Below are 27,035 nucleotides of genomic sequence, written 5' to 3'. Positions count from 1 at the left end.
AAAAAACACCAAAAAGTACGTCATTTCTTACAGTAGAGCAAATGAAAAAAAAAAGGTTAAAAGTTCAGTTTCTGTATCCATTTTGAAAGACGATTTTAATAACTTCGGTCGATAGAAAAAAAATCCAAACATAGCCAATTTTTGACACTTTGATTTCATTTCATGACGAAAATTAATACAGAACATGATTTTGATATTAATACGATACATTTAAAATTAAAAAAAAATATTATACATGAGACACTGACACAGCAATTCGTGCTAGGATAGGGCCTTATCTATCTATCTATATAGCTATCTATCTTATATAGCGAAAGATGGGACAGACAAGTAAAGAAGCCTATAGGACGCACACCCTTTCTTTAACTAGATTTTGATTTTGATTTTTTTATATTTTTTATGGAACAGGGCGCAAATGGGCAGAAGGCTCACCTGATGTTAAGTGATACCGCCGCCATTGGAAACTCTCAATGCCAGAGGGCTCGCGAGTGCGTTGCCGGCCTTTTAAGAATTGGAGTATTACTTCCAATTTACCGATTATAACTGCTGAAACTGAATATCCTTAAGATCAAAGTCAAAATATGTACAAAAATGAATACATATTGATTTTGCTGATTGTACGCGCAAGTGACAACATTTATGTAAAACCCACGCGATGCCTACAATTATCTCCAGTAGGTACGAGAAACCAAATGTTCCTGCAATTATGCCCCCTTACCAATAATATTGTTTAAGTACATTCTCTAAGTAAATTGTATCATCATAAAACAACTGGTTAACGTAACGACCTATTTTGGTCTAAGACAGATTTTCTCACGATGTTTTCTATCACCGTTCGAGTGAACTTTAAATACGTAAAAGACCAGTACAGCACAGCCGGGAATCGAACCTACGACCTCCACAATAAAGTATTCAAACTATTTTTATTATATGTTACACAACTAAGTATTTAATTTGAAGTCTTTCGCTTGTGTAACCAGAGTCCAATTCGAATATTAAATATTAATGTCTGTTATAAAACTCATAATTTATGTAGGTAAATAAACCTATTGGTATGTTAACGATAAGAGTTCACTTACAAAACACACTTAAAATGCAAGCCACGAACTCCAAGTAATTAATCATTCAATTAATTATGAGGACTCCATAATATTTATAGGATACTTTTTAGACGAATGCAATATAAATTAATTAGCTATAATAAGCGTAAATACCTGTCCATTTTTGTCCATTTCGTTGTTGGTGAGCTTGACCTTCTCGAAGGAGACGACCTGCTTGCGCAGCTGGTCGCCAGAGAAGGGAGAGTCAGGGTGCGGGTAGAGACGCGCGGGCGCGGGGGGATCCGCTTTGCCCGCCACCAGCCACGACGAGCGGTGGTAGGCGTAGCGGTAGCGTTTGCCGTCCACGGGCACCACGTCTAGTAGAACGCCGTAACGCGCCTCTGCGCGGCATCCCGCGAAAGAGACACGCACCGTCGGGAACATGCGTCTGTAGCAAAACAAAGTAATATTTAAATATGGAACAGCTGTTGCAATCAACTCGCGGTTGACAGGTGAACTAAGATGACGTCTGTGGTAAACCTAATACATATATGTGGTTGCAGTCCATAGACTCAACGCGAACAGGCCTTAGGCTATAAATGCGTAACACTTTCACAAAAGACTTCAATATATATGTCCTAGGTATTGGATATTACTTTTTTATTGTCCTTTTCATTCTACTTATGTCAATTTGTACATTTTATTTATTGTGGTTGCCAGGAATAGATCCCTCGAAAGCGATATGGAGACCAGTTTCAGTTATCCATTTTAAATAATTATAATTGCTCTGTAGTTCCTGCACCGAAGTGTAAATAAATAAAAATAACAAAACGATAATGCGTGGTTGTGTATCGCAGTTTAAGGCTAACCGTCAAAATTAAGCAAAACACATGGTGTTTAAAAAAAATGTTAATGTATCTCGTCAAAAAACTAATAAAGATTCGGCAGCGGACGGTGACTCGCATAATTACAGGGTGAAACGCGAACTGGGAAATCAAACAAATATGATGTATTCGATTTTAATGCACCCCTAAATGGAGCGAAGCGCTTCCTGCCGGCCCACGGCGATAACATCGCTCAACATTTTTTATTATAAACGCTCTTATAATTCCGAAGGCTAAACACGAAATCATAGATAACCTCAAAATTATTTGGATCCATAGATAGTAGAATCATAAAGAGTGAAAGGATGAATTACAAGCATTCATAAAACACGCACGGTGTCAACCATCCAATGGCGTAATAAATGCGAGACCTATAAAATTCCTCAACCCGACGATAAGGCACGGCATTGTTGGTATCGTGGTCATAAATAAATCGTATTAAGGAGCGTTTTGAATGTTGATCCGTATCCGCGATGGCCGTCGACAATAAGTCGCTGTCAGTGTCGTTTATGAGTGTGTCGTTAAGCGGTGTCGCGGGCATGCGCCACCCAGCGAGGCTCTCTAATGAGATACATCCATCACGGGTTGCAATCGATCGCGATTTGAATACCACAAACAAGTCCTGATTAAACGGACGAACTCAGCGAACATTTTTCTCCTCGTAAACAAGACAATGAATCACACGTGTGAAGCATGTTTGAAGACACATGCAAATGTATTATTTTTTTTGCGAATACTGTAATGCGTAAAGCCTTATTTAAATGTAGTGCCCTACTCAGGCTTTGCCATAGAACTTGTACGGAAGTTGATACCAATAAACCTGTTGGCGAGAGACTACTTTGTAATATCATTAACATAATAATAAAAAACGTTACACGATTTCTACTGATAAGCGTTATAAATAATGGAGTTAGGGAAGTCAAACTGCCTACTGCAAAAACTATGGGTTTTATTTAAAGTTTTATAAAAGGTTTAAATAAAAATGATACCAACGGTTCATAATAATCTGTGCTCGTAATATTCTGCAGTTGGCAAATGGATGACCAAGATAATTGACCTTAACTATAAAGTGAACTCAATAAAAATTATTCGAGTGTAACAGTCGAGAATAAGTAATTACAGTATTTAAAAACGTGCTTACACGAAGAGTCTGATTAATAATTACTGTAACGGACAAGAGCTACTTAGACTACAAAAAACCATAGATATGTTGATATATGAATTTTTCGAAACATTTCTGACTACACCTTAAGAAAAGTTGTGCACATGTTTCAATATTTGTGCTGCAAAAACCGCAAGTGACAAAAAAGTAACGTAAGGGATGTAATTTGTAGTTGAGACAAATTATACCTAACCACTTCCGGTAGAAGGCGACAAAATTACTGTCTTTTTCTATACGTTTCTTATAAGTAGATGTCACGACAACTTTTAACTTAAATTGTGGTCACGTTCTTTATTTAAATATCGTATACACATTCGAATTTCAAAAAAATGTGCAGTTCACTGTAACATATTTTACGCTACAAATTCGTAAATTAATTCGTAATTAATCTTGCATCACCTAATAATTATAAAATATCTTCACATAGTTTATTGAAGTTTATTTAGAACTAATATCTCAACTGAGGAGTAAAAAAATTACTTACTTTATTAAATATTTATTTAAAATTATCTTACTGTATAACAAATTAATTCAGTTAAATTGAAACATCGCAGGAAGTCTCCCATGACAATATTAAATAGAGAAATCGTGAAAAGCTACTTGTTAAATATAACACTATTAATACATGACATATAAATATGGAACGATGATAAAGCATCGCATATTATTTTACGCCAGTCGATTATATACACTGCTCATATTAGAAGCATGACTGGTTTCCATGAAATGTCATCCAACAGACAGAACTCGCACGCAACTCGATACACCATCCCATTTACACTTAATAATAAAATGACTGTGACCTTTAGATAATGATAATTACTAGTTATCATTATATTCTGAAGATCTTATGAGAGTGCTTGTTTAATTGGGAATTAATGTCAAAACGCACGTGCGGTGTCAACTGTGTCAATCCTGCATCGCATTACATCGCCTCTCACTATGCCACGTGACCGTACATGATACTTCTGTAATCTAGAGGGTGTCAGAATATGTAGCACTAAGTATCTTTGTTACGAATAATCTGTGTTAAAAAAAATTACTTTACAAAAATTAATAAAGTATTGTTTTATTCTAAGCTATTGTTATATTTAATATAGTACATTAGATGATTAGCTAAAGGTTAGTTTACGCAAGTATTATATTTATTATATTATATGTCATATATGTAAACAGCCAATAGTAAAATATCGAATTACGTTTAAGTTATAGCGTAGAGACTTATTCCGTAACTTGTTTAATAAGTTGGAAATAGGTTTAAAAATTCAAAGTCGGAGTCACGCAAACTGTCAGTTTCAAAGGATCAAAATACGCGAACTGACGGCTGTTACGTTTCGTCGTCTCCCGGGTAATCGTGCGAAATGGGACTCGTTTTATTAACCATCTTGACGTTTAAATAAATAAGAGGAACAACCCGCCATTTGCAATTTGTGATTGAATGAGTGACAGGCGATTAATTGGGCGAGGAAGACCTGTTTAAGACATTTACGGTACACATGAAAAATAATGGAGACATAAATATTGTGAAAAGTGACGTTTTGTTAACGACCAGCGCAAGTAGCGGCGCAGCGGGGCGCCACAGGCCGACCAACGCCTAATTAAAAATTCCTCTTTGTTTTTCCAAGACTATATATGTAATGTTTGATTATTTTAAAGCTGTTAAACATTAACATTCTAGTCACCTTCAACACTTGAGTATTTATGTATTGGGTTTTGAGGTTAATTATTAAATTTTTGGTTACAATCGAGTGTTTAAGTATTGTTCAGTATATTTTTGTAACCCACTTTTACACTTAGTTTCACGTATAAATAGTAGTGCATATTAATATAATTATTAAATTGGACTATAATAATTATTCAGTGGTGCCATAACCAGTTTGCATCAACTGGTCAGTCACATGTCAATGATGTTTTTCTTGACCATACGATCCATTAGTGCACAGCTGGGAATCGAAATTACGACCTGAAGCATGAGAGCCACACGCTAAAGCCAACACTGCCTCAATTATTGCACTATACACGAAAATAATTTTTGAATTCGTACCAATATTTTCGGGGAAGGCGTTCAAAATATTCAGCTTAATAACATATGGGGTGTTGAAGGCAGGTGATGCGATTTCCATGTCTAACGAAACCACACACACAATTCACAAACGCGGTTCAATACCTTAGAAATTTAATTAAGATGATTCAATAAATCAATCGCAATTAACAAGAATCTAATCTGCTAATCAAGAGCTTCACCGGGCTTCGATTTTGACATTAGTAGTCATAAACGGTTTCCGATTAAAACATAACACTAATTAATGTTAAACACCCATCATAAAGCAGTTAAAACTTAACAAGGTGCTCCTTAATACTTTATCGGTGAAATCTTAAGTTCGGCTTCGTTCGACCATAAGACGTTTCCGGTTCCTTTACGACGAAAACTTCTATTGTTATTATCATAAATTTGAACTGTTATAAATGCCATTATCTTGTTTCATAAAAACTACAAGCTAATACTATAAATGCACACGTAATTTTTTTTGTAACACCAGCAATATATATACATGAAAAAGTCCGCAATAGAAAACCGTCAGATTTTTATCGTATTTTTATCGTATCGTGTAATACTGATTTTATTTTTTTGTTAAAAAAAACAAAAAGCTTTCTCCAATTATACTTTCTAGAAAGTTAATAAAAACTGTAAGAGACTTAGGATTTATTAAAGTTCATTAAAAACTTTATTATCTGTTGTAAATCTGAGTCCTCGGGCCGAGATTACATTGTAATTATCTGTTTTACACGCTCTTAATGGCTTCATTTTGCTAATGACTGTTCCTGTCCTTTTTGTTCAAATTTGCAAAACATTTTCTGAGTATCTTAAACGGTATGGAAGTTACCGAATCAAACAGTATTTGTGGAAAGACATATACACTTTGCATATGCTACTTTTTATTCATATTGTTTACTGAATAAAAACTAAAAATATTCCACGTATTAAACGCGAACATTACATTACGAACGGCTTTTTTAAGACTCTAACATACGCCGATGACTTTGAGGATTTGACCTCTACTACAAACAATAATTTACTAACGCCATCTAGTCTAACAAAATAGTGAATAGTCTAACAAAACTACGTGAATACGAAACCAATTATTAGCTAAATATAAAAATTTATAAATAAATATTGGTCTAGAAAAAATGGTGGCTGCCAATTATTTAACTAGTACATACATGATTTTTTTACATGTTTAATTCGTTCTGAGGTTAAAACTTTTTAATGTCAGTATTGCTAAAATACCGAAACCGAGTCATCATCATCAGCTGACGATGGACTCTGATGGTTGGTACTGGATCTCGAGGATGGTAAGCAGTAGACATACCGTCATTGAGCTCGATGTAATCAGCTCAGCGAGACGATACAAGAAATGTGACTATATGAACCTGATGATGGACTCCGAAGGTGAGTAGTGGATCTCGAGGATGGTAAGCAGCAGACATACCGTCATTGAGCTCGATGTAATCAGCTCAGCGAGACGATACAAGAAATGTGACTATATGAACCTGATGATGGACTCCGAAGGTGAGTAGTGGATCTCGAGGATGGTAAGCAGCAGACATACCGTCATTGAGCTCGTTGTAATCAGCTCAGCGAGACGATACAAGAAATGTGACTATATGAACCTGATGATGGACTCCGAAGGTGGGTACTGGGTCTCGAGGATGGTAAGCAGTAGACATACCGTCATTGAGCTCCTTGTAATCAGCTCAGCGAGACGATACTAGAAATGTGACTATATGAACCTGATAATGGACTCCGAAGGTGGGTACTGGATCTCGAGGATGGTAAGCAGTAGACATACCGTCATTGAGCTCCTTGTAATCAGCTCAGCGAGACGATACTAGAAATGTGACTATATGAACCTGATAATGGACTCCGAAGGTGGGTACTGGATCTCGAGGATGGTAAGCAGTAGACATACCGTCATTGAGCTCCTTGTAATCAGCTCAGCGAAACGATACTAGAAATGTGACTATATGAACCTGATGATGGACTCCGAAGGTGAGTAGTGGACCTCGAGGATGGTAAGCAGCAGACATACCGTCATTGAGCTCGTTGTAATCAGCTCAGCGAAACGATACTAGAAATGTGTTATATGAACCTGATAATGGACTTCGAAGGTGGGTACTGGATCTCGAGGATGGTAAGCAGTAGACATACCATCATTGAGCTCGTTGTAATCAGCTCAGCGAGACGATACTAGAAATGTGACTATATGAACTTATTAATATTTAATATTAAATAAATATTAGGTAATATTTACTATAATACCACTATATTTCTTTGAGTTTATTGAAAAAATAATCAATTTCAACGATTCGTCTTCCAGTTGAAATTTTAAATATTTTTCTTGGTTCTGAAACCTACGAGTGCAGCATGTTATATCTAAGCCCGAAAATGAAATCAGAGTCAATCAGACCCAGTACCCACCTTCGGAGTCCACCATCAGGTTCATATAACACATTTCTAGTATCGTCTCGCTGAGCTGATTACAACGAGCTCAATGACGGCATGTCTACTGCTTACCATCCTCGAGATCCGGTCCCCACCTTCGGAGACCATTATCAGGTTCATATAGTCAAATTTCTTGTATCGTCTCGCTGAGCTGATTACAACGAGCTCAATGACGGTATGTCTACTGTTTACCATCCTCGAGATCCGGTCCCCACCTTCGGAGACCATTATCAGGTTTATATAGTAAAATTTCTTGTATCGTATCGCTGAGCTGATTACAACGAGCTCAATGACGGTATGTCTACTGTTTACCATCCTCGAGACTCAGTATCCACCTTCGGAGTCCATCATCAGGTTCATATAGTCACATTTCTAGTATCGTTTCGCTAAGCTGATTACAACGAGCTCAATGACGGTATGTCTACTGCTTACCATCCTCGAGATCCAGTACCCACCTTCGGAGTTCATCATCAGGTTCATATAGTCACATTTCTAGTATCGTCTTGCTGAGCTGATTACAACGAGCTCAATGACGGCATGTCTACTGCTTACCATCCTCGAGATCCGGTCCCCACCTTCGGAGACCATTGTCAGGTTCATATAGTCAAATTTCTTGTATCGTCTCGCTGAGCTGATTATAACGAGCTCAATGACGGTATGTCTACTGTTTACCATCCTCGAGACTCAGTATCCACCTTCGGAGTCCATCATCAGGTTCATATAGTCACATTTCTAGTATCGTTTCGCTAAGCTGATTACAACGAGCTCAATGATGGTATGTCTAATGCTTATCATCCTCGAGACTCTGTACCCACCTTGGGAGTCCATCATCAGGTTCATATAGTCACATTTCTAGTATCGTCTCGCTGAGCTGATTACAACGAGCTCAATGACGGTATGTCTACTGCTTACCATCCTCGAAATCCAGTACCCACTTTCAGATTCCATCAGGTATCAGGTTCAGCAACTTATTTTACTTGGTTGTACAAGTTGCACTTGAAACTTGACAACTCTAAATTTGAGTTTTGTTTGGTTAGGTACTTATATACATATACTTATAACATACAATAATTTCCGAAGTTCATGTCCTCGCCTCACTTGATATTTCTTTTTATATTTTGGCATTTCTAAAAAAATCCGCGGGTAAAAACTAAAATACGCAAATATTTAATTATTATTGGCTTCGACACACAAGCGTAGTCCTCCCGTCGCAAAGCGTTGAGGTGGACTGAAGACAAACCGCATGCAGGGCTCGCGGGTGTGAAATTGCGGAGGGAAGCCCATTGCGCTTGAGTTTATTTACCTTTTATTACTTTCCATGCCCAGGAAACGAATTAATACAAATTTTTTTTTATCAAAATAATAATATATGCTATATCTAATAATACGTGTAAGATTAAAATAAATCGCATAAACCGTTTTGGAGCGAATTTGTAATTTATGTCTAATCTACGGTTCGATGGTAAATTTTTTTTTGGGAAATTGGTATTGCTTTTATCTTTTTTGATTTTATCAATCGATACAGTAGGCTTCAACCCACAATATATATTTTTTTCAAATGCATATGAGCGACAGTTCTTCCAACAATTTAATTTAAACTAGGGCTAGTTGACCGATTTGAGCACTGTTCAAGCCTTAACTTGTTTTTAAGCGGTAGCGTGTTGTCAACAAAAAACTCGACCTAACACGAAACTCAACACTATTTTTTATCTATAGACACATAATTAGGGTCACAGACTATTAATTATTTGAAAGAGTTTGTACAACTCTTTGGATATATAAAATTTAAAAAAAGAATTTGTAACCAGCCATCATGTGCGAATATTATCTGGTTCGTTGTCGGCGCTTCAATTATCACATCAGCATAATGCCGACTATAATAATATCATGCACAATTATAAGTGCATTAGCGTCACTATTTATCGCAAAATTGCATATAAAGGAAATTAATTATTTTATTTTTACTTTATAAAACAATTTACACGTTAAAAGCTAATTATGTGATTTGGGTTCAGTTTTTGTTTTAAGGGTTACAATTTAATTTTTTTGCAGTAGGTTAGGTTTTTCTAGATCATACGAATTAGTTCAGATAAAAAGTTTTCTATTTGTTTACTTTTTCTTTATTAGTCATCTTACAGCTTTCATACATATTATAAAACAAAACACTTAGACAATATGCAAACCTAAATTGATTACATAGATGAACAATATTTTTGAAACAGGTAACAAGTTATAGCTGGGTTTCGAACGCAAGACCTATTAACCACTATTGTTTAATGATATTCAATATTTAAGAGAAATTCTTATAAACTTTGAACTAGAATAGTTTATGCATTGTAATTACATAATAACAATATGTTTTTGTAGTTGCAATCAACCAGCCCATGCATATTAAATGCTAGTTTAAAACATTGACTAATAAACATATGTAGATTACAATATATCGATTAGTTTAAAGTAGTTCAAGCGTAAAATCGTCATAACAGTTGATGGAGCGTATCAGCCTGACAGCGGACAGGCGCAGGTGTCTTCGTCAAAATTAATATTCCGCACAAGTACGTGCTACTGACTGAAGCCGCATACAATCATAAAAGATAGAACAGAAATTTAAATAACAGATTACGTTTTTTTAATGTTCTTTATTTAAAATTTATTGGTCTATATTGTAAAGATTTAGTCTATGACTTGTCTATAGGTATTATATTTGTACCTATATATACTGTTTAAAATCAACGCTATTTCATTAATTTCTAGATAAATCTTAATATATTAACTAAAGTAGGTAGGTACTTACGATAACAATATTCAGATATTCATGTTCTTTTTGTTGGCATTTTTATATAATTTCAAAAGAGTTTTAAGTTTTTTCTCGAGAGAATTGATTCAGATAGTATTTATACCTTTTTTTTAATATAATAAACCGCTCGCGAGTTGGCCGTCCTTTAAAGAATTGGCACGCTCTTTATTAGCGTAGGCACATTTTTTGTCATAGAGGAAAAAATCGAAAACCAAACACGACTAGATTGTATTTTTTTCTTTAATTTCATTATTTTTTAGCCGTCTTGTCCGTATGATAATGAAACATTGTTTACATAGCTATTACGGCCTACCGGGAGATCCGTAGCGGAATTCGTCATAATCGAGTCATTACGTCAAAAGAACTACACGTGACATGAACGGTTGTCAACTGTATGATGGATCGTTGTACCTCCGCGGTACGAGCTGAAAAACGTAGGGCTACCTCATCATATAAAATACATATAAGCCGCATCGATAGAGTTATTATCACCAACATAGAAACGCCCGGTACCCATAGAAGACAGTTCTAAAAATTCGTATTTTCTAAATCTAATACGATGAGTCAAAAATCATGGCTGATTGTCAAGCACAGTGGCTATAGATTTTGTAAAATATAAAAACTATTCATACAATAATGAATAAGTATCGCAATACAGAGAGATAATGCTGCTAGCATTAAACGTACTGAAACAGGGACCAACTTCACTATTATTACTTTGTAGGTTAAGAAATTTATAAATACTTTATGCGTTTCCTATGCGTGTTAAAAAAAAGTTTATAAGATTTTGACACAGTTGCTCTAATAATATATTACGACATACAAACTTTAACAGCTAATTCAATAATCAATATACATATACTACCTATATGACAAATACGAACGAAAAATCTCAAATCCATACTTTTAATGTAAGAAGGGGTTTAATGGTGTGAAAACATTAGCACAGATAATAAAAGACTAGAAAGCCTTAACTGGTAACCCTAAGTGAGGTGAGCTGTGACCGAAGCTGAGGTCGTTATGACCATTACAAGTGATGGATCACCGCCGCCGGCGCCGAACATCAACAAATTTAATTTAACCTAATGCTCTGATAAAGTGATTATAAGCATTGATTAACTTGCAATAATTAAGTTGTTACTAACTTTAGTGATAATAGGTGAAGTGTAATGATTATTTATTAATAATAAAGGTTGATAAGGATTGTTTGGTTGGTACATGTTTTAAAACCATAAATATCCCTGACTTTTAAATGATGTACAAAAAAATAACGATTTATTAGACTAAGGGCCTGTTTCACAATGTATGGATAATGTACCATATAGCTATGCAACACATAAATTATTCGAAAGATAAAAGTTCCGAATAAGATACTTCACGTTTCATGAAGTATAGCGCTATCTGACAGTCGTAAAACTCAAAAAATACTGTTTATCCTACCAATAAGTAGTAAATAGATTATTTGGAACTTATCCGGACATTGTGAAACAGGCCCTTAGTCTAATAAATCGTTATTTTTTGAACCTATTCTTGGCCCTAAGAATATTTACTTTACAGACAATAATTAGAAAGAAATTGCTAGCCGAGGTATTTTAACTCTGCCCTTTCTTGCCACTCTTGACCTACCAGTTTTATATCGTCATCTCATCTCTTGTCGACCTCTGTCTAGATTTTGGGTACTCAAAATAGTTTTGCTCCAATTCTAATCTCCTCGCAAGGTGTGCCCGTCCATCTCCACTTTTCCTTTCGTCTACTCTTTGTAACCTCTGTACATGTCATTCTTTATTTAAGTATTTTTACTGTTTTATTTATATTTAGTAAACCTCTAATGTTTGACTCAAACAACAAAATATAGTAGATGAAGCTTATCCTATCATAGCTAGTATCCAAGTAGTCATTTAGAGTTAGATGATCAACAACGTCCTGACTGATAATGGCTTTAAGAACAAATATAACTCTCATGTTTTAATCATACAGGTCTACTTTTCCTCCAAGATGATATTCGGCCAGGCTAACTGCTGACTGGCCAACCCATAGGCTAATGTCGAGTTGTATATCTTTAGAGACCGGAATAACTTGGTTAACATATTTCAGGGTATGACGTCATCATTTGTAATTTTTGTTGGTGTGTCTCGTATTTTTTGCCATAGGAGCTATGTGGCCATTTCTTTTCACGAGTGTCAAGTAAGAATACAGGCGTGTTAATAAAATACTAAAAGGATATAAAGTTATCTCTAGATTCGACGCTACCCTATCAAATGATCCGCACGTCATCTCAACATGCACGATGCGATGTTTAACACGCAAACATTCCGTCGTATTCAATTTCATACAATTATTCCCACACCGCCGTTGTAAAGTTTATATGGTATAACAATTTTTTTTTTCATTTATAAAACGTTGCGCTACTGCCTTTGAGGTATGGGCCTCAGATTTCTGTGTCTGTTACGTGATCATTTGTTTTTTATAATAGACAACAAGCCCATAGTTGAACAGGCGGGGATCGAACCCACGATTTTAATATTACCTACCTAACCTAACCTAATACTTATAAGTTGTGTTTTCATTGCAAAGCTGTGTGATTTATAGGGAAGATTTGAATTTAGAACACTTAAAAATTCTACGTGCAATGACCATACTGAATTTGAAATAAGGTGTTTTGTGAATCAATCATTAATTTCTGGAATATTCTCTTATAGTCCTAGTTCGATTGTACCGATCTTCAGTAATTAGAAAGGCACTTCAAGATAAGAAAACTGCTGCCACTGATACCACGGTTTCGAGTCGTTCGATAAAAGAGAAAAGACAAAAACATTACAGCCGTTTAAGATTTGTAACTGACATAATAAATGCTTATATATATCTGTTAGATCAAGGCAAAAGTTTACATATAATGTTACATATATATAAAGTATTTATAATTTTAGTAGACAGCTATCGTCTTGTACAAAAACATCTTATTTATAGATCTTCCGAAATCTTTTACTAATTTGTACATCCTTATAATTTAATTGCTTATGATAATAAATATTATTTTAAACATATTAATAAAGATTGTATTACAGTTGAAGTTCCATAAAACATCGGTTTAATTCCTTGACATATACATTTAATACCGTAATTTCATTTTAATGTCATAACGTTTACAGGTCGCAAAGTTACTACTTTATATTGTGGCAAAGTGTTATAAACTTTAATTGCTCTGAGTAGCTACCGTTGAAAATCAACACCAACATCAGAAAAACATTGACATAATGTTTTTATGTTTCTACACAATATTTTAATCCATAATAAGGCATTTGAATTTAGAACTTGACTGTCAATACATAGACAATATTGTCTATAATAGTGTGTATAGTACCTTCCTAACATTACTTATTTGAAATATAAGCAGAGCTTCGTCGCAACGTCCCGTATTTCAAATAAATTTAAGCATACAGTAGAACATTGTTCGAAATTCAAATATTATTCGTGTAATACTAAATGTTTATGTGTTTCTGAGAAACTGACATTATCTTCCTATTAATACTGGACGGAAATAAAAACCTTCTTGGAGACTAAAGAAAAGAAAAACTTATATACGGGACAGATATGTATTTAATTATTACATAAGCGAAATATCATTTCTAAAACTCTTTTCTGTGAAACAATTGCTTCGCGAAATATGGTAAATGTCTATGTATGAAGGGTGGCGGGTGGTAAATGCAGTTGGTTGGGGCGCTAACAGGCGGTGAACGGGGAGGCTTTGGGGTATGGGGTGCTGGGGTAGACGTCGTCGAGGAGCGTCGGAGGCTGCGATCGATGAAGCGCGGACACGCCTCGCGCACCTCGCGACCGCAGCCCACACCGCAACAATGTCGATTCTCAAGCCTCACCAACGAAATTCTCAAGCCTTCTAGCTTTCAACCGCTTTCGATATATAAATGTAATGTTAAAGCGAAAAACGTCTAGTGGCTGTCATAAATCTATAAATAATTTTGAAACCAAATAAATATAAAACTACATGTTCCACAGTCCAGAGTTCAGGACGCTACAAAAATGTTCTTTAAGCACTGCATACTTCATCTATACAAACATACTATATAGAAAATAATATTAAGTATTAAAAAAACCACAACCCATCAAGTGGCAAGTCTCTCGGTCCTAATCTCAATGATCTGAATCTCATAATAAATCTTAATGTTTGCAAATATAATAAAAATAATCTCCGTGCGGCTTGAATTCATAAGTGCTGATTACAAAGCTAATTCGAAATTGCCCCTTACAAATGACAGGATTAGTTTCTTAATAACTTTATCAACCTATCTGAAACTGACAAAACGGTTAGCTAAGAACTCGATAAGTCGACAGGGACAAAACGACCAACACATCACTCAATCGGACATTCAGTGAGATGAGATTGTGTATGCAATAAGCAGCCGAAATCATATTGTCGTAAAGTTCACATTACCATGAAAGCAAAAGGAACAAGGCATTGGAATTCGAAATTTAAAAGGATTCCGATCTGTCACCGATAACGTGCTAGAATTTAGTGACAGTCGGGCGCGTACTTGTAAAACGAGAAATAATAATCGTCTTAATAATGAGGACGTATTTGCGATACAATAATATTTATCTAATCCAACTATCAAAGTTTTTTTGGTGCCTTCATTATATAATCACAGAGTAATAACCACGAAACTTAAATGTTTAATGGGGCGCCTGTCAAAATTACCGCAGTGTAACGCGACTAATGTACATGAAATACCTCCTTAGGGTTGGTAAAAGCTTGTTTATACAGCCCTATGTAAGGTTCCACTCCGCTTGTTAATAAGGGCTGGCTAAAGCTGGGGACGAATTCGTTTAAGAGGGATTTACTTTGAAAATCTGGAGACAGTTTGTCAGGACTTAAGGAACATATTCTTTATCAAGTATTTTCACTAGCGCCTCTTTTAGTTAGGAAACATTTAAATATTAAACATTGGACATTCAAACATGTGACAGGAATGTAGGTAACATTGATAAGATATTCCGGAATTACACAATTTTAGTCGTAATTATTATGAAGTGTCAAAAACTGCTATAATTATGACTTAATTATACTTTTAATGACTTGCAATTCGCGATCATAAAACGAGTTTCATAATTGGCAGGGGTTTTGAACCTTTGCACCTTGTGAATAAATCATAATTGACTACTGGGTTTCTTTAGTTATTCAATTAAAAATTTAAATCTATTTGTACATTAGCATTGTTTCAATATATGAGTTTTTAACTTAGGTAATATTTTACACACAAAAGTCCTGTATAGGACTATATAGATAGTATATGATTTACTATGTCTTTCAAAGACAGTTTAGTTTAACTGTATTCCGTCTGTATAAATCTTTGGCAAAGTTTATAATCAGTATAGTTTAAATGTGGAATAAACACGCTGTCGTATTTAGAACAAGTAATGTGTTTAATGTCAAACGAAAATAGCGTTCTTATAATTAGGAATAAATTGAAGAAAAAAAATAGCGTTCTTATAATTAGGGATAAATTGAAAAAAAAAATAGCGTTCTTATTCTAGTATCCGTTTTCACCTGTTAAAATATGGGTGGCTTGGCCTACAATGGTGTTTGGGTTGGCAGTCGTCACGGGGCGTCACTTCGGCCATGATTGATGACCTGCCTTCACAAAGCTATGTGAATATGCATTGCTTAACTTTTATCTAGTACAATTACTAAATATAAGGAAGTGCGTTCATAAATCATTTTTGTTTTTAAAATACATACAGGATTATAAAAATCCAAAACATTTTAAATCATATTTAATTTAGCACTGGCTCGTAATTAAATATGTTTTTCAATTAAATCTGACGAGGTGTTATATATTAACGGTGTTACAATTTTTTACGATCGTATTATAATTACAAGGATGTAAAACTTCGTAACAGTAGCGTATGGAATAAATTTCCGTTGGCACATTTCGCGGTATTATAATTAGTGAATTGTTTTTGCTTATGTACAGTATGAAGCGTGATTATAACACTACTGGTTCCCTGGGAGGATCGGACGTACTTTGAAATAGGATGCTTTTCCTGTAGGCACGTTATCTTTTGTTTGTTAGTTTGGAAAATATTAAACAGCTTAAATATGAGTTTTTGATTTAGTTAAATTAAATAGGCTGCTCAACATCTACCCTCTCACCGCCTACAACCTAAAAACCCTAATAAAAGACTGGCTTATGATCACGCCTTATGCAGTGTTAGAGCTGCTTTTGAGACCCACGATGTAAATACACTTTACTCATTCACTCACTTACTCACTCACTCATTCCTCTCTCACACACTTACTCATGCACACAATCAGGTGTGATGATAACGGTTCAAAAAATAAAAATAAAAAGGAAACTGTTAAAAAAAATAGGTTAAATAATGTCATTATTTTAACTAAATTAATTTCGTTATGGAAGAGCTGGGAACCCTAACACAGGTATTTTTACTTAAAAGGGTTTCCAAATCTTACACTTTGAAAAGAAAATGTACATAAAATGAATAAAGACTTTTTATTATTATTATTATTATAGTTCTCTTTGGGGTAGAGTCTTGGCCCGTAAGGCGATAATTAAAGATTTCAGTTGGCGGTAGATAGAACCGGTGACCCCAAGCTGGTGTTTTCCTCGCTCAACGAATAAGTATCGTAATACAGCGAGGAAATACTGCCAGTGTTAAAGACGGCCATAGACAACAAACTTTTTTGTAATTTGACATTTATGAATTATTATTATTACTGTATTGTTTGATATTGCATAATTTGATCACAGAAGTGTTTTACGCGAATATATTTATTTATTTATTTTTTAACACTTCGTTGCATTACATAAAAGGGAAAAAAATATTAAACTTAAAAATAAATATTAAACTTATCGCTTTAGAGCGATTTCTTCCAGACAACCACTGTGAGTAAAGGAAAAAACCACTGTGAGTAAATTACATAACGTAGGCAAGAAGTGCATAAATGCATATTACAATAAGAAGGTATATATAGTTAAGTTTTCGCAAATAGTTATGAAGTGAGGCTTAAATTTATGTTAGACGACAGCACTAATAATTAAATTAATAACTAATTTTTTCAACCTATTATGCGAGAAATAAAAATATTCTTTGGCAACTATCTGGCCGTAGACATTGTTTGAATACTTAGCAATGGGATTACATCACGCGATAGTGTCTATTTGTTTGTGAGATGCAGGTGTATGTTGAATTCGGTCCGGTTAATGAGCCGAATGAACGCGTAACCCGACGCTCAGCTGCCTTTATGAAATAATTTTTATTTACGTAGCCCTCCGGGGATTATGAATATTCCGGTATCAGTTCCATCGGACATATTATGTTACAGGTAACCTATGAAGATCCATAATTTACTTGGGATGACGCGTCGATATTTCTAACACCTATGGTAGTCGGGTTTTAAATTTCGAATTATGTCATTACTCTAAAGCTATCGCACTGATAAGGAAATTAATTGTTGACGTCTTTGAATACGTTTAGTCAAATACATTTTAGCCGATTTAATAAAAGAGGTGTGTGATGATGTATTGAGGCGAGTGTGTGCTTAATGTCATAAATGCAAGTATTTTCTCGAAAATTAATGTTTTTTTTTTATTTAAAACAGTTATGTTGCAAGACAATTTTCCGTATGTCTTTCGTATTATATAATTTTACCAAGATATACATTGACAGGTATTTTACGCTGGCTTTAATTTTATGAAATAATATTCAATTTTTTTCAATATCACGTGCTATAAGGTTATAAAAACATTGTGAATGTGCTTTCACACTTACAATGAACACAGCAATCTTTCAAAGCTCCACAATATCGTATTGTGACGTAATTAATGGTGGATAGTGGTGAGTTTCTGAGAAACACTCCCGTGGCGTAACATTGTGTTAAGATACTGTAAAATCTATTTGCCACACGCATCGATACGATATTGAATTGTGTGTGAACGAGGCTGAATATTTTGCTTACTCAGGCTTTCTTAGTTTTATAAGCGTGGTGATTACCTAATTCGTCGGAGTTACGCCCCTAGAATATAACTAGACGCAGGCACTCTCATCATCATCGGACGAGAAGGCAGAATACGAAATTCTACCAGTATCACCTGGACACTACTGAATGTTAGAAAGTCCTATTTACCGCGCACCATCAGAATGTGCAACCAGCTGCTCACTGAAGTATTTCCGAATTCGACTTAAGGTCCTCGTAAACAGCGTATCAATTCTTAAAAGGCACTTGCAAGCCCTCTTTGGAGTGTTCATGGGCGGTGGTATAATTTAATATGAGATGAGTTTCCTTTTGCTCCTTGTTGTATAATAATACATGCCATTCAATTATTGAAAGATAATAGAAAACATCATTTATTTCTCAAGCTATCCCGATGCACGAGCAAGTATTAAGGATTGAAAAACGTTTAAAATACATATTTAGACATTTGTTTCATGATTTGAGAATGTTAAATATATGAATATGCCATTTGTCAAAATCCAGTAGGTATATTGATGTATGGAAGTCGTTTCGTTTCGTCTTACCCTTTCATCCTGAGATTAGCAGTTTCGATTGCACACATATTATTTTATAATGTTAGACTTTATTCAATACAAAATATTTAGCTTAATATTTGTGAAGATAAAACTTAAGTGATTGAAAGCTAGTTAACTTTCAATAGGCCAGTCGCCAGAGGCAAAGGTATGTGCGATTAATTGCCTTATCGCACAGGTTTATTGATTCAGTAAGGCGATACGTTTTAATTAACGCCATCGCTCATTTGCCGTTGATTGGCTTCGAGTAAATCTTAACTAGAATAAACAATGTTTCTCATAGACTATAATTTCCATATAAGCTTTCAAAGGCTAAGGAACTACGAACTGTCAAAAAAGAATTTTAGTGTCGAATCTGAATCTAAAGTTAGGTAGGTACTGCAAGCGCACCGCAACCGCACCGCAAGCGTGACGCAAGTAAAAATGAAGCGTGCCCGGTGCCACGTAATTAAATAATATGAGTGAAATTACATTGTAGGATTAAGGAGACATTGATTCTGATACAAACAACCAAAGACGCTTTATTTTATCGCAATTAGTGAAGAGTATCTCCATGGTTACTTAGGTTAAACCTGGATCTTAAATTCCCATGGAGACAATAATTTCAAAAATGACGTTGATATGTGAATGCTTCTTTGGGATTTGAATATTTAAATGATCGTGAGGGTCCCGTCTTGAAACTCAGTCGATGGATGCCTCTCCTAATCTTGCCTAAAGAAAACAATACAAAAGCTTTAAAAAGCGTTAAAAAGGTCGGTTGACTTCTTTCGTCTTCATAATATGTATATGTGTTGGCCTTGTGGTTTCAAGTTCCTTCCTTGGGTCAGAGTTCCGATCCCCGTCTGTGCACAAATGTATGTATCTACGCGCAGAAAATCGTAAGGAAACTGATATAGCTTAGACCCAGACGACGGCGTATCAGGCACAGTAGGCTGATATTTGCCTCTAAGAAAAAGCAAATGATCACAAAACAGATACAGAAATCTGGCCATTGGTATAATGTACACTAAATTTTTTTAATTAGGTACATAAAATTTTGTTATACACACGCTTAACCGCACTATTAGTCAACACCGGGGTCATTGGCTAGTGTTAAAAAAACATTTAAAGGGAGCATATGTCGCAAAGAGCTAATTATAAAATTATAGCTAATTAATACTCAGAGACACACGGCTGTGTTTACTATTTCTATTGCTTTGTCACCCTTCGCCTAATTATATGTAACGCATCAACACACACTACCCCTTCCAATTAGATAAAAATACATTAAAGTTCAATTTTTGTTACTACATAACTAGTAATCATTATTTTATATTAGTCTGTGTCTGCGTCAAAAGAAACGTAAATATCTAAATCCGTTATAAACAGCAATCAAATAAAGTTATCAATAATCACAATTTAGTTAATCGGGGGCGGATAGATTTACTGCTCATAATAAAGATATCATAATTCCGGGGTGCCGTCTCTCAAGGGTGACAAACACTCAACCGATTAACTCTTAAACGACAAATACTCCCTCTTCAGGGAAAACTAAGCCACGGCATCCGCTAATTATCTCGTACGTCTATCTCGCTCGCACCACCGATGCATCTGCAAAAACTCTGAAAACCAAAAATTTTCCCTCCCCGTAGGTAATATTTCTTCCCTCTCGCTCCCATTAAACAGGCCGTAAACGCTTTCCTTTTTTCACGCCCTCTAATAGAAAGGCAAATTACGAGCTTACGGGCGCGGACGGGTGGCGATGTACGAAACCACCGGCCTCCTCACGCCGCCATACTTCCCCGCAGGGAAGGGAACTTTGCCGTCATATGTTCCTATCTAAGCTACAACGTTAATATTGAAGCGATTCTCCGCTGCGAAATGCTGTTGGTTTAGATATTTTCTAGCACATGTTTGTGGATTTAGGAAAGATTTCAAGGCGTGCACAATGCCACAGAAGTCAGCTTTTCTATGGATTTAAGTTTCTTTATAATTTAAATTTCGAAATGGCAATGGGCGGGGCATATGGCAAGATACGCAGATAACCGGTACGGAGGAGATGGAGAGCGCCTCAAAAAAAGATGGGCAGAAGAAGCAGAAAGCAGAAAGTGAATGGAGAAAGAGATATTTGGAAAAAAGCTGAAAGTACAGTACCTTACTGAAGGAAGCAAGGACATCAGTAGGTATATTATTCTTCTGTAATTATTGATTTGGGATTGTATTATTATTAAGTTTTTAATCCATAACTGCATCCCATGACGTAATAGCGTGAAGCTCAAACCATAAATCTTTTGATGACACGGTTCATTTGTAAAACATTGGTTGTCTCTATTTCGTCAACTGTGACGGGTGTGAACCCCGGATTGTTGATGAGCGCCTCGCGTGTTATAGTGTCATCGAATGACACGTAGCTGCGGTTGTCTTTTGTAAGGCATGTAATAAGCCAATTATGTTGCAATCGAATTGTTTTTAAAAATGTCTATGGTTCTGATGAACTTAGTAACAATTGTGCTTTGACCATTTTCAAGTCTTTGTATTGTATGTTGACTCTGAAGATGAACCGTGCAGGCCAAGAAATGGGGGGAAAACGTCTATGTATGTATCGTTTATCTTAAATATGCTTCTTTACGAATAAGATAAGTGAAAAATATTGGCCTTAATTTTTAGAGACAGACAGAGATGTTTGAGCAATTTTTACTTGTATCTTAATTTTTAAACCCCTAGGGGTTTAAAAAAATTTAAAAAAATGTTGAAGTGTCTTACATAACCTCCATACTAGACTTAAAAAAGAACCTTCTTATAAACTTTATTCTGTAAGTCTTTCAGTTCTTTCAGTAAGTCTGAGAATCGGTTACTATCTTTCGAACCCCAAAGTGAAAAAGGGTGGACACCCCAAAATTTTATTTTTTAGACAAAAGTTTTGGTTTTTTAATTTTTTATGATACAAAAATACATACAACCCTTAATTCTCATCTACAATATACGATCAAGGCCTATCTTTTATTTGTTAATTAGACCTTATCACTTGAACTCTGAGATTTATATAGAGAAATATCACGGAACACCCTAAAAAATTTTCATTCTGTAAAACTGAACAGTCTCTGGGGTAGCATAGCAAAATATTCCATGTTGGTAGTTACTAAAAAGGTAGGCTAGCCTAGCGTACCTTTTGAGAAACGACCTGCCTATTGGCATTTAGGAGAAACGAAGTTCGCGGGGGCAGCTAGTAGATTGTAAAAAATTATAGTTTTCTCTGTACCTTTTGATGTGGTGTTCCAAACCTCTTCAGGTCACATTAATAACTTAAACTTAAGTTCAGTCATTAGGGCCATGATTCAGTAATGAGGCACATAGATCGCCGGTCGTTACTTCACCCGTCATTTTCGAGTTATCGACTTGACGCCGCGGAAATGGTAAATAATGACTTCATTGGGCGGTGCCGGTAACGAATATAATTTTGTCGCATTAAGCGTCATTTGTAGAAGTCGGCTTGTGCGTGACGGCTGACAGTTGCTTTATTGTCGACGTAATTCGGTTATGAGTCTTTGTAATGTAGATTTCTATGGTACACGATAAGCCAACCTAATTGTCAAAAATACCTACTGATGTGAATGTATGACACTTTTAGCTGGATACTTTATACTGTAACAGCATTTCAATTAGTAACTTTCTTATATAAACATTTTAAAAAATATAATGGGGTAATTTCTCTTCGAACAATAAGATATTAATTGCATCACTTCATGCCAGTTTTCTGTGAGACAGTGGTACTACGATATCGGTATAGATTTCTAGGTACATACATCCTATTCTACAGAGAAAATCTCCTAGATCTTTCTTAATTTCGGTCAATTTTTTTGATATTCCTAACAGATGAATTATAAGCGCGTACCTATTGGGCTTCAAATACTTTTTGTATCGTGTGCCAAGCTTTAATAAGCAACTAATAATATGATTAATTTTTCAGTTAAAACAACTGCAAGTACATCTGCTGATCATTCAATAACTTAAACAACCCTTACATCCGTGGATTGAGTTTTTGTTACAACGCGCCCACCCGCAATTGACATAAACATAACTTATACGGAGGGTAGTGAAAACGAAAAAACTAGGGACAGTGAATCTATCCTTTACCAATGTGGATGGTGTGAGCGAGATAAAAAGCGGGTTTAGTTAAAATTTATTGGGATCAGGGTGCAACTGCTTCCGTAATGCAAAGTTAAAAAACTTATTGGATTTATGAGTTAAGTTATTTATAAATACTGAATGTAAGAATTCTTTATGGTAACGCAGGAAGGGCATCGACTCTATGGCTTTTAAATGACAAAAATTAAACTTATTACTAAAATAAAATAAATAAATAAATCGGTGTCACTACAACCTCTTAAGGTCTTGGCCTCAGATTTCTGAATCTGTTTCATGATCATTTTTTAAATCCAATAGGCAAGTAGTTGATCAGCCTCCAGTGCCTGACACACGTCGTCGACTTTTTTGGTTCTAAGACATGTCGGTTTCCTCACGATGTTTTCCTTCACCGTTCGAGCAAATGTTAAGTGCGCACAAAGAAAGAAACTCCATTGTTGCACAGTCGGGGGTAGAGCTTACGACCTCAGGTATGAGGGTCGCACGCTGAAGCCACTAGGCCAACACTGCTCTTAAACCTATTATTATTATTAATAAACTGTCTAGTAAAAGATAGCTTCTTGTACTGACAACATATTTTCCTAATATATTATTCACAAAAGACGATTTACTTAAACAAATAATTCCTGGACTATTACTAAAAACTGAGCCTTTACATATCTCCAAGCGCGAATTTTCGAAGAAAATAATCAAATCGTATGGATTTTTAAGGTCACCTAAAAACGCACACATACACATTTTGCACAACCCCACACACACAGTAAAGTATACTATATGTAATAATCCGCTTTGTCTAAACAAGTTAAATATAACATTAAATATTTAAATAATTACCCTAAACTACATGCCTACAGAAATCGTTCTAACACAGAGCGCATTCTTACCAACATATTTGGAAACACTCATTCAAAAACGGATTCCAAATGTCATAAGTTAAAAAGATTGATAGATTGACACGTTTGACATGATCTGTGTTAGATCCTGCTAACAAGAGTTTCGGAACTGGAGGTCGGTAGGGCAACGGTAACGAGAGGGTCGCTGGTACAATGCCTCGTTTGGTCACAATACCGCCCCCTAACCCACTTCATTACGCACTTATTGTACGGCCAAGACCTGATGTCTATCTAGGTACTAAACAACGCTGGCGGTCTGCTTATTTCGCAATTCCACACAAAAGTATTGTTAGTTCTTTGCTAGTAACCGTACTCTCGAGTCTTTAATAATTATTTACATTATAATAACACAATGCAGGAGAGAAATATTAGTTTTTTTCAAGTATTTTTAACTTAAAACTACTTAATATAAAATTGGTACAATATTGTTAATTATTTCTTATATAGCGAGGTCTAGGCTACAGAAAATTCCCGAATCAAATGTCAGTGATTGTAAAAGATTTGAAAAGGTTGAATCCGGAGGAAAATTGAGTTTCGGACGATAAATACATTATTATCTAACGGGGTCTTTAATAAAGTATAAATTGAGGAAAATATGAATATTGAAGTCGATAATCACCTTGTTTATCATATAACCAAAGATTTAATAACATTGATCACATCTCGACCTGTAGATCAATTAATTAGTAAACAATGAATTACGTAATAGATTAAACATAGGGAAAATGTTTATTAATCTCAGCATCAGCTAATAGATAACATCTTTAATAACCATGATAGATCATATTGCGCGTAGGAGTGACCGAATGAACTGCGCAGACACTATTGCACACAATGGCTGCCTAATTGTGCGTCGACAGACATTGTTGGTTGTATGTTTCACGGCAGCTTTTAAACCGTCTGGAATGTGTGATGACCTTTTGATGACCATATCACATGAAGCACATGAGATCTGTGTGATTCCCGAATCGGAGTTGGAAATCAATCTACGGCTTTTAGTGGCATACGTATGAAAGAAGTAAGAAACAACATACATATTTTTAAGGAAACGACGGAAGTAAGAAGTCAACAGGAATAAACTGTGGATGTAGACATGAAGAGAAATTAGCTGTGCCAAAAATTAATCTGGAGCTACATAGGAAAACAACTTTTGTATGACAATCAAGGTTTAGGTACAAGAATTTATCAAAAACATTAAAAGATCTTCCGACTAGACATTCTAAAAATCAACTAAATGTGCCATTTGGAAAAAAAATATTTTTCTAAAAAATATTATTTGCGTGAAACATTATAATTAATATTAATTTGATAACGTATGATATGATATGTATCATACAAATAAAATAAGAATTGACTAATTGATATGACTCATAATGTAAAATTCCTTTTAAGACAAATTTGCATACTATTATGTGTGGCAGTATACGCGAACTTTCGAATATTGCAGTAAATAATAATTGTTATTATTCTAGTTGTAAAAAAATAATCCAAAAAGCCATACAAACAGATAATCAAAACGCAGAAGAATATGAGCGTGATTTCATAGCTGGTAATGTAGGGGCAGATACATACAGTAGCTGACAGTTCGCAGCGTGGTGAATCGCAAAGTGTGTGGGCGCATCCATTGTACTCCGAGAACACTTCATTTCTATTGAATTAAACGCGAGATTAAACCGCACCAGTAGCGATATAAGCACATTAATCATTTCTCAAAATGGTCATTGAATCACGGATCGAAGTTATTTCCCACATAAATGAGACAACAATGGATGCAAAATGAAGATTAAGTTTGAAATAGGCAGATCAAAGTTCATTAATACACGCCCATCTCAGGTTGGCAAATATTATGACTAATTCCGTAAGGTACAAACTAAATTCATCATTATAAACACGAAAACTTTTGTAGATTATAGCAAGTTTTTTTCTTTTTTTACAAGTCTGTGGTGGAAGGTTTACTATTTCTCCAACCTTCGCCAGTCTAACCATTGACTGAGGTTCAGTTGAATAACTTCGTTAGCGCGTTTGAAATGACATCATCGCAGTGATTTTTAAGCGCAGATTAAAAATTTATAGGTTATTAAGGACAGTTATTATAGAGACCGAATCAAGTGAAGATGTAGGATTTAGTCACCACAGATAACTAGAAAACACAAAATAATTTTAACTTATAAAGATTTTAAGTAGGAAAATGACAGAACGTTCTTTGTTACCATAAATAAATCTATGACTATAAATTCCAAGGCTATTAAGGGTGACCTTTAATGTTATAGCACTTTATATAGGTTCGTTACAGAGAAATAACAAAAGAGCCGAGCCAAGCGCCAATTAGGAAGAAATTACTATATACCTGCCACATTATACCAATTGGCGATATAAAACGAAAGGATTTCATGACCTCAATAATCTTTGATCATAATTTTTGATAAATTTTATTAAACCCTATACTTCGACGTGTATTAATTTATGTTTTGTTAGATGGAAAGTGTCGTTATTAAATTTCGTAAGTATAAAAATTTAATGAACAGTAAATTTGCACGCAATTTAAATTGATAGGTACATGGGACAAGCGATTTCATTCTGATGGATCAAAAACGTTTCCCAAATACTTGAAAATAGATTCACAGACGAGATACAGAGTTGAGCAAACTATGACTGCCGTATGACACAATTTAATATGTTTTTGACATACATGTATTATCGGCGCTAAGGCCTTTTTAGGATTGAATTCTACACTATTTAAGTATAAAGCCTTCTCTTTCATACGCAAAAATGAATAAATCTTTGTTTAACATAATAACGATACTAAAAAGGTATATTTTATATACATAAGTTATATTGTTTTCTTCGTATATACCTGCAGCTGAGTTTCATAGGACGTTGAGGCGTAAAAATCTACCCGTATCACCTGAACGTCTACTAACTGAGAGTGATTTATAGCAGTTTTTGCCACCACTATATGAAACCACTGCAGTGTTTCAGTGTGCAAAGACAACGCGAGCCATCTGGGAATGTTAGTGTATCACTTAACATCAGGTGAATATAATAAAAAAATATTCAAAAAATCATCATGA

The 27,035-nt window shown here is 35.0% G+C and overlaps 1 protein-coding gene across 1 annotated transcript in view; it reads right to left on the bottom strand.

The window, feature by feature from the left end:
- The window catches only part of LOC110998081 (T-box transcription factor TBX20-like), a 68,864-nt gene that overhangs the window by 29,540 nt on the left and 12,289 nt on the right, over nucleotides 1–27,035 (bottom strand). The window contains exon 4 of the mRNA XM_045631752.1: nucleotides 1,215–1,488. Coding sequence (XP_045487708.1) covers nucleotides 1,215–1,488 — 274 coding nt within the window. The remainder of the gene's footprint in view (nucleotides 1–1,214; nucleotides 1,489–27,035) is intronic.

Source organism: Pieris rapae, chromosome 16, assembly GCF_905147795.1.
Source record: "Pieris rapae chromosome 16, ilPieRapa1.1, whole genome shotgun sequence".
In the NCBI taxonomy this organism is placed as follows: domain Eukaryota; kingdom Metazoa; phylum Arthropoda; class Insecta; order Lepidoptera; family Pieridae; genus Pieris; species Pieris rapae.
The sequence above is the reverse complement of the archived record's forward strand: the minus strand, read 5'-3'. Positions and strand labels throughout refer to the sequence as shown.